The 15,207-nt window shown below is 44.3% G+C and overlaps 1 protein-coding gene across 2 annotated transcripts; it reads right to left on the reverse strand.

Moving 5' to 3' along the window:
• Window positions 1-3,073: 3,073 nt before the first annotated feature.
• CCNG2 (cyclin G2) lies at window positions 3,074-13,943 on the reverse strand. Of its 2 annotated transcripts, none has more exons than XM_081877137.1 (8): window positions 13,592-13,943; window positions 10,299-10,427; window positions 9,218-9,355; window positions 8,400-8,650; window positions 7,938-8,016; window positions 6,903-7,001; window positions 5,945-6,150; window positions 3,074-4,572 (listed from the first exon to the last, which is right to left on the reverse strand). In XM_081877137.1, exons 2-8 carry the CDS (start codon window positions 10,425-10,427, stop codon window positions 4,443-4,445), a joined length of 1,032 nt encoding a protein of 343 aa, XP_081733263.1. In that variant the 5' UTR covers window positions 13,592-13,943; the 3' UTR covers window positions 3,074-4,442. The 2 variants fall into 2 exon arrangements, with proteins under 2 accessions (XP_081733263.1, XP_081733264.1); XM_081877138.1 differs by lacking the exon at window positions 13,592-13,943 and adding an exon at window positions 11,300-11,452.
• Between the last annotated feature and the right edge of the window lie 1,264 nt (window positions 13,944-15,207).

The raw sequence follows: 15,207 nt of genomic DNA on the forward strand, positions 1-15,207 counted from the left end.
TGCTTGGGGAGGCGCATGCGCATTTGCGGAACTGAAGCCCCAGCCTCTGCCCTTCCTCGTCCTGCTTCGCCAGAAGAGCGGGAGCGGGAGGGAAGCGGGCAGGAGATGCGAAGTGAGGGCAGCGCCAGGGCTACATGGTGCCGCACTGCGCATGCTCGGCGCTGCGAAGGTAGGGTTTTTTTTATTCTTGGGTAGAAGGAGCATGTTTCTATGCCGCTTTTCATTCAGACGACTCTCAATAAATAGCAAGGCGGTAATAGAGCATCGCAAATGCAGCCCAAATCACACGAAACAACAAATCATCCATAAAACAGTTGCAGCCTGAAAATCAGCAAAACACAACGACTGTAAAAGTCATCACATGTGATTAACATGTCACATGTATAGCATTGGTGGTTCAGTGGTAGAATTCTCGCCTGCCACGCGGGAGGCCCGGGTTCGATTCCCGGCCAATGCAACTTGACTTTTGGGTTTAAATTTTGAGACCTGGTGGCGCTGTGGGTTAAACCACAGAGCCTAGGACTTGCCGATCAGCCTTCTTTATGTAGCATCAATTCTTTGGCGATCAGCCTTCTTTATGGTCCAGCTCTCACTTCCATACATCACTACTGGGGAAACCATAGCTTTAACTATACGGGCCTTTGTTGGCAAGGTGATGTCTCTGCTTTTTAGGATGCTGTCTAGGTTTGTCATTGCTTTCCTCCCAAGAAGCAGGCGTCTTTTAATTTCGTGACTGCTGTCACCATCTGCAGTGCACCCTGCATGGCATAGCTCATAGCTCAGTGGCGTAGTGTGGGTTGTCAGCACCCGGGGCAAGGCAAGTAATTTGCGCCCCCTAACCTGTGGATTTGCGCACCCTAACCCTAACCCCCAGATGTTGCGCCCAGTGCGGCCGGCCCCCCCTGCACACACACCCCACGCTACGCCACTGTCATAGCTTCTCTGAGTTATTCAAGCCCCGGCAAGGCAGTGATCCATGAAGGAGTTGGATCAGGTTAGCCATATTGATTTGTATGCTGTTGGTGGATTTTTGTCATTGTCTTGTTGGGCTGTGTATGTGCTAAAGGGGAGCCATACCAGGGTGAATGTGTCTTCTTCTATTTGTCCCAGTGTCAGTTTCAGTTTATAGGTTAATTTTTCTAGTAGGGCTGTTTCCCATGCTGTTTGGGAGGCATAAGCATGCAAGCAAGGTGCAAAGCAGGGCTGGTGGGGGCAGAGAGGGGTGTGGCCTAGGGAGAGGGGGCGTGGCCTGGGAGAATCTCAAAGGCCAAATGAAGGTGGCCAAATGGTCAAATTTAGCCCCTGGATCTTTTTAAAGGACAAGGAAAACCCGGCAGAATCTGGCTCCCTCTTAACAAGAGAATGGTGGGCTGGTGTGGGATTCATCTACCAAGTTAGGTGGTTTCAATGCCTTTGGGTGGGGCTGCCCTCCCATCCTAAAGGAACCATCTTTACATGAACAGCTTCTGGCTCAGTTGGTAGAGCATGATACTCTAAATCTCAAGGTTGTGGGTTCGAGCCCCACGTTGGGCAAATGTTTCCTGCATTGCATGGGGTTGGACCAGATCAGCGGTTCTCAACCTGTGGGTCCCCAGATGTTGTTGGACTACAACTCCCATCATCCGTCAGATCTGGCCTTGCTACTTAGGGGTGATGGGATTTGTAGTTCAACAACATCTGGGGACCCACAGGTTGAGAAAGGCTGGACCAGATGATCCTTTCCAACTCTACAGTGGTACCTTTGGTTGCAAACAGGATCCGTTCCGGAGGCCCGTTCGCAACTTCAAAAGAACACAACCCGCGTCTGCGCATGTGCGGGTCGCTATTTGCCGCTTCTGCGCATGATGTCATTTTGCGTTTCCGCATGCGCGAGTAGCGAAACCCAGAATTAACCCTTTGAGGTACTTCCGCATTGTCGCAAGCTGAAAACGCGCAACCTGAAGCAAACGTAACGAGGTATGACTGTACTTCTCTACGATTCTAGTCTGGGGTTTCTCCTAGACCCAGCACTGTCTTGGGAGTGTTTTGCTCTATGGCTTTAGGAACTAGAGCCCTTTCTGGACAGAGGTAGCCTTGTTACAGTTGTTTCATAAGTTGTGATTCATAAACAACATCAAGTAAGTAAATGCTCTCAACTTTCCACAGTAATCCAATTTCCTACATGCCCTTTTAATATATGCCCCAAAATTTCCCTTCTTCAAGTTTCAGCTCTCCTTGTCAAGCTATTTGGAAGTTGCGTATCTGAGAGGCATCACCCCACAGAACCTTTTTAGTATACATGAATTTACTTTGTGGCCTTCGAATAGATTCCTACCTCCTGTTCAGGGAACGAAAACATCTGCCCTGCACTTTTGACCAAGACTTATTTTTCCCTAATGGAGTTCTCCTGGCCACCCTAAGATTTCAGAAAAATCATGCAGGCCTTAGGTAGTCTGGGTGGTAACAGGGCTGTCTTTGTACTGAAATATTTTGACCAGTTACTTAACTTATAATTTGAAAGTGTTGCTTCTGTTGTAGGGGTAGTTAATTAGAAACCTCTATGTGAGCAAGATAGGAGACAATTGAGCATGACCAGTAATATGTATGTGTGTGTGTGTGTGTGTGTGTGTGTGTGTATATATATATATATATATATAAAATAATTATAATAAAGGTAGCCATTTTTACATAAAATAATATGCCATGATTTGTTAGGGTAATACATTGTGTTAAGTAAATAATCATTTCCCCCCCAAGTATCTGAAATCAATAAGATCATATGGCTTGGATCATGGGGAGACGCAAATATCCTCCATTTAGTCTATATAGAAGTTAGATCTTTCTCACCCTGAAATCCTAGTACGGTTCCTGCACATTTTTTTGCCAAGTCCTGGGAGCCAATCTGTTCCATGGGTCTAGTAGTTTGCCTCCAAATTCTGGGAAGCGCATTTCCCCATTAAGAAAGTTTTTGTTTACATTACTTACATTCTAATTGATAAAAAGCTATCATATTCCAAAAAGGACACCCTGGAATTTCTGACTTATTCCCAGCCATATTTCCATGCTGATTGCCAAAATCACAGCTGAGACTTAGTTAGGAAAAGCATTTGGTTTTATTGAACTGAAGCAAAGAGATCTGAGTTATCTTTGAGAGAAAATAGCTTTCAGAAAACATCTTTTGAGACTCTGGCTTGCAGTACCAAAAAGGCAAATCTTCAATGTACAGTATTTATATCATATACAGAATACAATAAATTAATATCTACATGCAACATACATGAAAGTTACATACACACTGTAAAAATACAATATTTTTCAGCTTATTTTGTTTTTTAAAGTTTTTATACAGATTTTAATTTACATTTTTACACAATTTTTGTAAACTTTTTTTTCCTTTATAAAAATCAGAGCACACCATACATCACCATTCACATCTGCACTTCAGCCTAGACACGTTGGCCACACAATGCCACAAAATCCTAACTTACGCAGCCCCTTCATTTCTACCATGACATTGCTTTTACATTATTATACTACGGAGTAAATTTCTTCTTTTGCTCACTTTGCATATATTTGAAATTATTAAGTAAAGCAACCATAAAAGTCTGTGCTTTAAGAGAAAAAAAAAATGGCAAGCAATTAAGTGTCATTACAACCACTTTCATCAACTTCACATTTACCAACACTTCTGCATAATCAAATAGCCTTTCCGCTAACAGCTTTCACTTAAGCATGCAAACATGTTATGATTAAGAAATTATTTATGACAATGTAAAATACTGGAAAAAAGCTACAGGAGTTAGTAGTAGTAAAAGGGAAAGTAGACTTTACATTGAATGTCAAAATTTCTAATTTAATAGTTTGCTTTTTCACATTAACACTAAGGTTTTCTGAATACACTTCAGTTCCTAAAATGGATAGGAAAGCCGACCCTTGAGAAGTTTTAACACTAAAATATACCTGGCACATTGAACCAGATTACCCTCTGGTTTTCACTTTAAAAGGGGACATTATTCATCCCTAAATAACACAAGCATATTCCTTATTTAGTACACTTCCTGAAATTCCACAAAGCTTAAAAAAAAGGAGAGAGAAACTCCTTTCTTAAAAAAGAATGCACAACTAAAGTTTTGGTTAAAAGTACTTCAGTCCAGACAGAAACAAGCATACACTTCTTTGTAACTCAGTCTATCCCAAAAATAGTTCCCCATATTCAACCTCTAATTTCAGCAAGGCGTTCAAGCACATATTAAGCTTTACAGCTCTCTTATAGCCTACTAACAAACAGTGTGCACTTGTTCATGCTTCTCACTGGATAAAGACCTAAATGGTTGGTTGGATCAACCCTGCTACATTTGACTTTTGCCACAGTAAGTGGTGTGTATGTTTTGGGTACTGCATGAGACCTTGCGTCAAGGTACAGAGGGTGCTTAGATACTTGTTGCCTATAGTACTATAATGCATTAAAAGCTCAGCCTAGCACACGGAGTTGATTTTGGCTTGAGGTCAAAGAAGAAGGTGCTTTCCAGGTCACTTGGGGGAGAACTGCTAAGACTTTCTTCTCCACAGCTCATATCTTCACAGGAGTCCTCACTAGGGGGTAAAATATGAAGAGTTATATACAGCTCACATAAGTGGAAAATGATTTTTTAAAAAAAGTATTTTTAAAAACCCACCCCAAATAGACACTATTTATGAGGGTCTTTTTCTACTTTTGGGTTGCGTTATTTGCATCACATTTCTTAGCATGAGTGCTTCTTTATTTATTTTTAATTCCCTAACAGTCTACACTGAACCCAACTGCATTAAGAATAGATTCTGCTTTCATGGTGTGAGCGTTCTGTTAATGACATTATGCACAGAATTCCCAGCGAAAAACAACAAGAACTTGACTCTGATTATCAGTTTCTCAAGTGATTAAAATGTTCATCACTGTCTACAATTTTAAACTAAGCAGTGTCAGCTGCTATAATTCAAGTAAGTTCTTTCACTTTAGATAAGGTCAATCAAGGTCTGCACAGCTGCTAACTGTCTTATTGCACATTGGTCTCATATTTCATTACTGATCATCCAACTCCTGCAGCCTCAAAGGTTAACTGGCCAATTCAAAATGCAGCATTGCTTTAAACCAATTTAAACAGCACAGAGTGCTTGTGGTCTCCTCAAAATATTTACTGTCGGAGAGACCCACATTATATATATTCCAAAGAATCCGCAGTAAGATATAAACATTTACCTATGTTTTCATCACTTGTTAAGTTCAAGAATTAAGATTGTACTACAGTGGTGCCTCGCAAGACGAAAATAATCCGTTCCGTGAGTCTCTTCGTCTAGTGGTTTTTTCATCTTGCGAAGCAACCCTATTAGCGGATTAGCGCTATTAGCGGCTATTAAAGGCTTAGCGGCTTAGCGGCTATTAGCAGCTTAGCGGCTATTAGCAGCTTAGCGGCTATTAGCAGCTTAGCGGCTTAGAAAAAAGGGGGGGGGAGCGAAAAAACTCGCAAGACGTTTTTGTCTTGCAAAGCAAGCCCATAGGGAAAATTGTCTTGCGAAGCGCATTGAAAAACCCTTTCGTCTAGCGGGTTTTTCATCTTGCGAGGCATTCGTCTTGCGGGGCACCACTGTACTGCTATTGCAGTAATGATTTCAACTTGCTTACAGAATCAATAGCCCTTCTAGATGTAAAAGGAAGGGTGCTCTGAGGTATGATTCCTCCCCACAAATGTATGTAAACACCCTCACAACGGATGCAAAACAAGCTGCTTGGTTTTATGGGATCTGGAATCCACCAAGATAGTAAATGTAGCTCTAATATTTGAAATGCTAACAAACCAATACTACTTGGTTATCATCTAATCTTAAATTACACACATGCCACAAAAGAAAGTTACCATTAAATTTATTGAGATGCCATTACTTAAAAGATGAGCAGGTAAGTAGAGAAAGCCCCATGGGATATACCTACCTCTCACTCTCATCAATACATCCAGCCTCTGGGATTGTGGGCAACTCAGGAACACTGTAGTAGCTGTTTTGAAGATTCTGAGCAGTACGCCTTGAAACAATCCAAACTAGTTTTTTATGGTCTGGCTTGCAACAGGCAGGAGACGAGTAATCCACTAAGCATTTTGAAACCAGCTCTCTCCAATAGAGCAAATCGCTGTCACTTATCTAAAAACAAGAGAAGACACTCATATTTATTTGTATTCATTCAAGAGACCTCTACTACAAATCCACTATGCCTGTAATCTCATCCACAATAACCCGAGTGGGGGGTTTGTGTTCAAAAAAAGACCAACTGGAATCGTAGTCTGAGGATGTGCTGAAAAGCTCATCACGAGTAATGCTGGATGCCTAAACACACTGCAGTGTTTGCATTCTGAAACACTTTCTGTGTGTCAGCTGAGCTCAACTTTCGTTTCTGGCCTAGTTCTCATACAGTTCCCCTAACATACTGTGCTAAGATCCTACAAAAGAACAGTAATTTAAAAGACCCCCACTTAGCCTCAATTGCAGATTCAGCCACACACCGCATCTTCAAAGACTTTACATATTTAACTGAAATCCCAGCACTGGCACTGTGTGAGCTGATGAGGTACTGCAGTTAATGACAGTTTACAGAATGCTTGCGGTTGCAGATGAAGTAGGTGAAATCTCATACTGCAATGAATGTCTCCTGTATAGAATCATATGATGCAAGATGGGTAAAATAGGAATGTCTTTCATTTTTTAGTCCTTGTTACACTTTTACTTCTGATACTTGCCTCTGCAAAGCTATTTCAAAGCTTTTCAGCCATGTGACCTTTCCAATCTCCCTACATCATGCAGTTGGAAACTAATTCCCATATTCAGAGGAGCACACTGTACTGTATTAGGATTGCTGGGTCCAAGTGATATAAAGCAAAAATGGTTGAATACCTTACCTTTGAGTGCTTCTGAACATACAGAACCATCTCGAACAATTCAATGGATTTCAGAGCCTGCACTTCCAGGGACAGAAGGCACAAGGCCAAGATGGATGGCTGAAAGTAAAAACACACATATTTAGCAAAGTAACACATTACTGGATTCCATCTTTTGCCTGTCAACTACCCATTTCAGGTTTACTTTTGCTTTAACTTATAAATACATTACTCCCACCACCACCAACACATAAAAGCCATAGTACAGAGACAAGTAAATGACTGTTTTATATTTCACATTAATGATATAGTAATATTTCCTTTTTATCCCCGGGGATCATTCCAGAGTGTACCATGAGAAAGAGGTGGCAATGGCAAATTAAGACTGATCTCATACCCACTACAAGAAGACAAACTACTGAGATTATAAAGCCAACTTAATAGTCTTCATGCTGTTATCACTTTTGTATGTTTGCTAGCATCTCCAATTTAATGGCCAAATATACAGAATTTTCCCCCCATAGGGCGCACTGGCCCATAGGGCGCACCTAGTTTTTTGGGGGCGGAAATAAAGAAAAAAAATTATTTCCTCCCCAGGCGCAGGGCTGGGGCGGGGGAAGCCCGAGCTTCCCCCGACCCCAGCCCCCAGAACAGGCTGCTATCCGCAAGCCTAGGGAGCCCGGTGGGAACTCCTGCCGGGCTCCCCAGGCTTGCGGATATCTGCCCGAAGCCCAGGGCACGCTCTGCTGCGCTCCCCGGGTTTCGGGCTGCAGGCTGCTTTCCGCAAGCCTTGGGAGCCCGGCGGGAAGTCGCGCTGGGCTCCCAAGGCTTGCAGATAGCTTCCTGAAGCCTGGAGAGCGAGAGGGGTCAGTACGCACCGACCCCTCTCGCTCTCCAGGCTTCAGCGATATCCTGCATTTGCCGCATAGGATGCACACACATTTCCCCTTCATTTTTGGAGGGGAAAAAGTGTGTCCTATAGGGCAAAAAATACAGTAATTGTGCCATTCATTATATTGCCCATACTCCTCCTATGCTTTGCTGTTATTTACTTACTTTTGCTTTTGAAAAGACTAGTCGGCAGTTGCAAGCTTTAAGTTGTGCTTCCAGTTTGTCAAGATTCAACAATTCTTTCCTATACAAGGGACAAGATGGGAAAATGTAAACCTGGGTTATCTAGCAGTGTGGCAGAGTTCAACTCAGCTAAGATGCCTGCAGCGTTACTCAAAATGTAAGGTGGGTGCACTGATCCTATTTCCCAGTCTACAACCCTCAATGCACCTGACCGCTCCCATTCATCTTGTAGAGACTACAGGCTCTCCAATCTTGGCTGCATTTCCTTATCTCACTGTGCATGAGCACATATTATTGGGAAACAATAACTGGAGCATCTGCAGCCACGGCAAGCAGGAAAGTACAGGCAGCAATGGGAGAGGGATGACCCAGTAGGCTAAAGACAGAATGAGGGCTTCAAACTACCCACTGAACAACAGGGAATAAGGCTGATCCCACACGTACCTTTCTGAGGTATGACAGAGTATAATAGTATGGTACAAGTGCAAAAAGGTTAAGGCAGTAGTAGCTTTGAAGTCAAAGTGCAGCTTTTCTGAGATTATTTTCTCCATCCGCTTCAGGTCGGACACAGTGCATTTGCATTGGCTAATCCGGATGACATCATGGAGGGATGGGATGTTGCATTCCTCTTCAACCACTCGAGCAGCCAGCTGGAAGCAACAGACCCCAATGCAGGACAAGTGCTTAGGTTTCACCTAGGGAGAAGGAAAAGAACGTTGGGAACAGCTAGCAGCATGGATGGTAAGCTACCTAGCAGCAATGTGTAATGGGCAAATAATGAAAAAAGGTACGGAAAATCCATTCATAATTATCTGGGTTCTGCTGCATGCCCTTATTGCCTAGAACAATAAGACCCTTATAGTAAAAAGCTGGCTCGTACTATGCAATACTAGGACAAGGTTTAGTAAGTTCAGCCTGTAACAGTACTCCTGCTGGTAGTGGGCATTTACTACAAATTCAGCAATATTATTCACTAGGTATCATCTGGAATGGTGCCATAGATTCAGATAACCTCACTAAGAAGTGTAATATGATTGCAATTTGGCTTTGGAGCAAAAAAAGTCAGAGACAAAGACAGGGAACTGAGGAAGACAAGGAAAACGTGGGAATGCTATTTTCTGTTTCTGTCACACACCTATAATAAGGCAATTATCTTAGATTACCGTATTGCCTTAAAGTCAAAAACAAATGCCAAAGACAATAGAAACATATTGTTACTGAATATGTGCAAAAATGCACACAGCTGCTCCTTCTAGATGTACCTTCATGAGTGCCAAAAATCTGTCTAGGATGTTGACTGCCAAGACAAATGTTTCTGTGGCAAACCCGAAGAAGTTGGTAAGACTCCAGAGATCTTCAACTTTTGCATTCCTCAGTCTTGGACATAAGGCGTTTTCATTCTGTGTAGCAAGAGAAATAGCTTCGTGTTATATGTATAAACCCTGCACAGAAATGTCTTAGAAGCTGATCTATACATTCTGATGTGGTGTGACAGCCAACCTCATGGCGATTTGGAGTGGGGATGAAGAGTGCAGGCAAATAATCCATAGTTAAGCTGTCCAGAAGCGAGAAGGCCTTTCCGCTCAACATGTCACTGATTCGCCAAACAGCTTGTCAATAACAGATTTTTTTTGCGTGGGTGGGGAGTTCTGTTGCACCACTGGAAGTCTTTGCACCAGCAGGACAACTTTACTGGATACAACCCAAAATCTCTTTTCAAAATAACACAATACATAGAATGAAGTATGTGCCAATTTCTTTTCTTCTGAACCTAAGTTTGAACAGGAACCTTTGGGGAGAAATGAAATGCAGTTCAGAAGAAGTCCTGGTTTAATCTTGGACTACAAGCCACAAAATGAATATTTATTTTGCAGTTTGGGTATAATGTCATTGGAACAAAGCATGATAGATTCAGCAAAGCAAGGAAAGGAACGAGTGCACAGTGATCATTCTACATTGCGAGTGCTACATCTGATCAAGCCAACTGTATGTGATGTGATCTGAACACCCTATAACACTTTTAATACCAGTCCTACAAGCTACCCAGTGGGGTTAGAATGCTGGACTAGGACCTGAAAGTTCCAAATCCTCACTCAGCCATGAAGCTCACTGGGTGACCTAGAGCTAATTACTTCAGAGGGTTGTTGTAAGGATAAAAGGGGAAGGAAGAGAATCAATAGTCCACCTTGAGTTCCTTTGAGAGAATGTTGAATATATATTTAATAAGCTACATGAAGAGAAATCTATGGCTTTGGTCATTTCCCTATCAAATCTCTCACATGCAACCAAAGTTCAATCATGTGAATCATTAATTCCCAGACCCAGAGAAAAGCTTTTCCTCACCTCAACAGTGCACTCAATCAAGCTAAGCCCCTTTTCCCGAGGCTGGTATTTCCATTCTTGCTCCAAATGGATTTTCAGCTGCCTGAAGAGCCAACTGCTCATCTGTTCTTCAACTCCAATGTCCTTCATCTTAGAAAGTAGGGGAGAGGAGGAAGGAAAGACAATATGAACATTCTCAGGAGGGAAAAATTACATCCATTTCAGAGGTTAAATGTGTGTTACAACAACGACATAATCACCACTCAGAAGCAAATAATTAATGCTGTATTTCCAATTCACCCAACTTGTGTGTGTTGAGACCAGGGAGATAACAAGCCTTACAATTAAAGAGCATAGTATTCTTTGACAATTTCAGATGACATTTCTCTAAACTGCCCACATGCCCATCTATCTAAACTGTTTACAGTGTATCATACTAAAACCATGCAATGGGAGAGGAAAAACACTCCTCTCTCTCCAGCTGAAAACCTGGGCCTTTCACCCAGTGCTTGACTAAGAGGCCATTGAATAGGGAGTTTGACTGGGGTGGGGTGGGAGCATAGCTGAATGCTGTCACGTACACACAGTGGAAGCAGCTTCCAAATGACTGAAGGGGGCAGCAGCAGAATAGACATACAGACTCACCAGTAAGAAACATCATCAGGCTACAACACTCTGTATATTTCCCTGGGAAGCAGACCCACCACAATAAAAGACAGCTTACTGTTGAGTAACCTGGCATAATGATATCAGGCTGCCCAAATGATAAGGCATTCTAATAAACTCCCCTGACCCCTTAAGCATATAACTCTGCAATTCTACCTGCTAAATTTTGGCTTTTACCCATCTGGCTTTCCTGTGATCCCAATACAGTGGGAGCTCTGCAGTATCTTGCTACTCTTTCCTTATTAGGTTTCGAATTAATTTGTTTGTTTCTAGTCCTTAGACCGTTACAAAAGAAAAAAATAACAATTTAAATTCCTTATAGGTAATCTGTCAGACACACACACCCAATCACTCACTTTGAGTCAGCCTGTTTTCAATTCCACCCTAAGCAAAGGGATAATCTTTCTTCAACCTCAAAACAACAACAAAAATCTGGGGAGCAGAGATGGGTGGGTGGTGGCAGGGAGGGAGGGAGGGACAGAGAACTATCAAAACATTTGTCCCAAGGCCTAGATAATCTGCTGCCATCCTCAGCTAAGCCCTCACACACAAAACCTGTAAAACACATAAAGGATTTCACTCTCAACCAACAGCTTGGGGTTTGGATAAGAAAATGCCCTTTAGACAGAAGGTGAAAAGGATTGCTCTGCACAATCTACATCTAGCACAAGAGCACCTCAAAACACAAGAGATCCCTTTTAATCCTCTTTGCTGGATGTGAAACCAGCCAAAATCTCCCTCAGTTCTCATTTTTTGCCCTACTTCTCTATTTCTGTTCCGCTGATATTTTTCTTGAAAGCCCCACCTACAGCACTGCCACAGACATTCCCCTCAAATACACATCCCAACATCTCCTGCTTATCCCACATGCAAACATTTCCTCCTTTCTGGGGAACTTACATGGGGCCTTCCCCCAACCCATGACGCACTTGTCCAGCTCTACGTGCCTCCTCCCAGCTATTAAAGCCTGGGCAGTTATTGCAAAATACTTTCTGGTGTCCTCTGTTCACCTCCATAGCCCTAGTGAAGAGTTCAAGCAAACTCTTCCCAAACACACAGCAATAGGTATGAGCCTTCGTCGAAAGCTCATACCAGAAACAAACTTAGTTGGTCTCCAAGGTGCTACTGGAAGGAATTTTTTTATTTTGTTTCGACTAGGGCAGACAAACATGGCTACCTACCTATAACTAACACAGCAATACGGTTTGGCTCATTTCCCACTGATCCCTTGCAACCCACACCATCAAGAGTCTCTCCAAGCCAGCAGTCCTACCTAAGGTCCAGGGGGGGGGGGCTCTGCCCTCCCAATTACAGATCGCTTTCCATCACCAAAAAATCCTTTCACCCCACAGGACACCTCACCCTCTTAAGCAAAGCTACATCCCTGTCAGCCTCCCCCAATCCTTTCTAAAACTTGTCTCCCAGGGATCTGTGGCAGACAAAAGCTTTCAATGGGGCTTGTCCCTCATGAGCCTTGTCTCCTCACCCCCCCCCCCAAAATCACTGCGCTCCACTCCCTATCAGCTCCTCCCCTTCATATGGATATTACTGGCTTGCCTTATTTTGCACCAAGGCTTACTAGAGTGATTGAGAGGCACTTGGAAAATGAAAATATCCTTGCAGGTGAGCAGCAGGCAGGCAGAGACCACCTCAGTATCGCCTTGGTACATTGCTTTAGTTTAATACTGGTGGATTGTCATAGTTTGATACTGTTACTGTGCAATTTACTCATTTATCTTCATGTTACTTGCAAGCTGCCTTGAAAAGATTTGGATCCGAAAGGGGTACACATAATTGTAATAAGTAAATAAACAATCGGTTCAGCTCTCTTAAAATCCGTTCTTCACAACGCCCCTTCAATCTCACCCTTCCCCCTCCCAGCAGAGATTTAACTTTGTAAATCTGAGAGTGGTTCACATCGCAACAAAGAAAGCAAACCGTAAACACACAAATCACCCCTCCCCAAACACAGCAGGACACATTAAATAAAAATGTATCTCCAAACAAGCTGCGTCCTCCACCTCCCTCAATAGTACTGTTTAATGAAACTGGCGAGGACAAGGGGGCACAAAAACAAAAAGGCCTTCGGCCAATTATTTCCTCTTCCTGGCATTCTGACATTTTATTCCAGTACCTGCTTTTGCAATTGTTTTCATGGCCCTGTCTTTTTCTTCCTTTTTTTTTTTTTTTTTGTGTGTGTGTGTGTATATAGACAGTTCATATAAATGTTTCATTCATATATATATATATATATATATACGCATGCATGCTATGGAATCTGGAACTATCACCACACATAAATGCATAGCCTGTTAAATCTTTTTCATGTATTTTAAAAAAAACAACTCCTAAAAATAAATACAATCGATAGATCGGGGGTGGGGGTGTAATGCACAATCACCCCGAACGTACTATCAAAATAGGCAGGACACAGCAGCTTTTAAACGTTTGGTGGGGGGGGGTTTCTTTTTGGTAAATATGCCAGATTTGTTCTAATAATATATATTTCGTGAGTTTGGGGAGCACTCCTTGCTCAGCCGATTTTCGGAATATGAAGCAGGGGGCGCTTTTAAAGGAAGAAAGCGACGCTACAAAAGGCTTAACACCCCTCCCCCCCCCCGATTTTTCCATCTCTCGGCTGGACATACCTCTCCTCAGGGGCGCCGCTTCTCGTCTTCTCGGGGCCCCGGAAGGGACGGAGGAGGGAGGCCGGGGGCTGGAGTGATGGGAGGCGGCGGGCGCTTGTCCCCTCAGTGGCGGCGGCGGCGGCGGCGACAACAACAGCGGACGGCCGAGGCGCCCCGTCCTCACCGACCCATCCAGCCGCCCTCCGCCCACTCCAAGCCCCGACCTTCCCCCGTCCTTCCCGGCCCGGCGTCAGCGCGAAAGCAGCAGCGGCACCATCGCCTCCCGCTCCCCAAGCCCCGGAGACCTCCGCGGGGCAGCCGAGCCGGAGGCGCCTCAGACCCACATCAAAATGGAGTCCGCTCGGAAGGGAGCCGAGCAGCCCCGGGCCCCGCCCCTCTTTCCGTCACGTGACCGCCCGCCCGGCCCGCCCCGCTCTCCTCCTCGTTTTGTTTCCCTCGAGTTGCTTTGGGCGGAGGGATTCGCAGCTCGCGGCGGCGATGCGGTCCTGTAGGAGGAGGGAGAGGGGGGAAAATAAACCCTCTCGTTTTCTCACTTCCCGCCCCCCCACGAATGGAATATACCTCATCGAACGCCAGTAGCGATTTGGGGAACGGCGGGAATGCTTCCTCCCATCAACCATGCAAATGAATGCCTTTTGCTTTTAACCGAGAGGCGGAAGGACACTCCATGCCTTGGGACGCATCGCTCCTTTTAAAGGGACAAAGGTGGGGGCGGGAGGAAAACCTGAGTTTTGAAAAGTCCGCCCAAAAGGCTGCTTGCTGATTGGTGGGCGGCTGCAGCGCGGTGATTGGACGCGGGGGGCGGGCCTCTTTTTTTGTTGTTTCTGCGCCGGCCATCCGAATGTTTTGTGGTTCAGAGGAGTTGGCGCTGACTGGTGGGAGGTGACGGCAGCTCGCTGTCAAGATCAGCCAATGAGGAGAGAGACCTTTGGCTTCTCCCTCCCTCGGGGCTCTTTTTTGTTTTCCTCCTCCAGCTGATTCTACGGCGAGGCGGGGATGACGTGGGGGAGGGGAGAGAAGCGCCCAACTGCCATTTCCCAACTGTCATTTTCTGGGGGTGGGGGCTGGGCCGAAGAAAATGGAGGGGCGCAGCTTCACCTCTTGCTCAGCTGCAGCCTTTTCAGAGTCAAAGTCTCCAGAGGGCATTCCTCAACCCCAAACATTATTTATTTGCTTGTTTGTTTAAATTGCACCAAGGTCTCCAGAGGTGAATTCCCAACTCCATTTATATTTATCTGTTTTTCTAAAAACAGTGTGTCTGGGGAGAACCTCAGTGGTTAACAAAGAAAGAAAAAACGATGAAATTATTGCTAAATTTTGTTGTTGTTGTTGTTTAGTCATTTAGTCCTCTTTGTGACCCCCTGGACCAGAGAACGCCAGGCACTCCTGTCTTCCACTGCCTCCCACAGTTTGGTCAAACTCATGCTGGTAGCTTCGAGAACACTGTCCAACCATCTCATCCTCTGTCGTTCCCTTCTCCTTGTGCCCTCCATCTTTCCCAACATCAGGGTCTTTTCCAGGGAGTCTTCTCTTCTCATGACGTGGCCAAAGTCTTGGAGCCTCAGCTTCACAATCTGTCCTTCCAGTGAGCACTCAGGGCTGATTTCCTTCAGAAT

Source organism: Podarcis erhardii (genome assembly GCF_964252035.2).
Source record: "Podarcis erhardii genome assembly, chromosome: 9".
NCBI classification, from domain to species: Eukaryota; Metazoa; Chordata; class Lepidosauria; order Squamata; family Lacertidae; genus Podarcis; species Podarcis erhardii.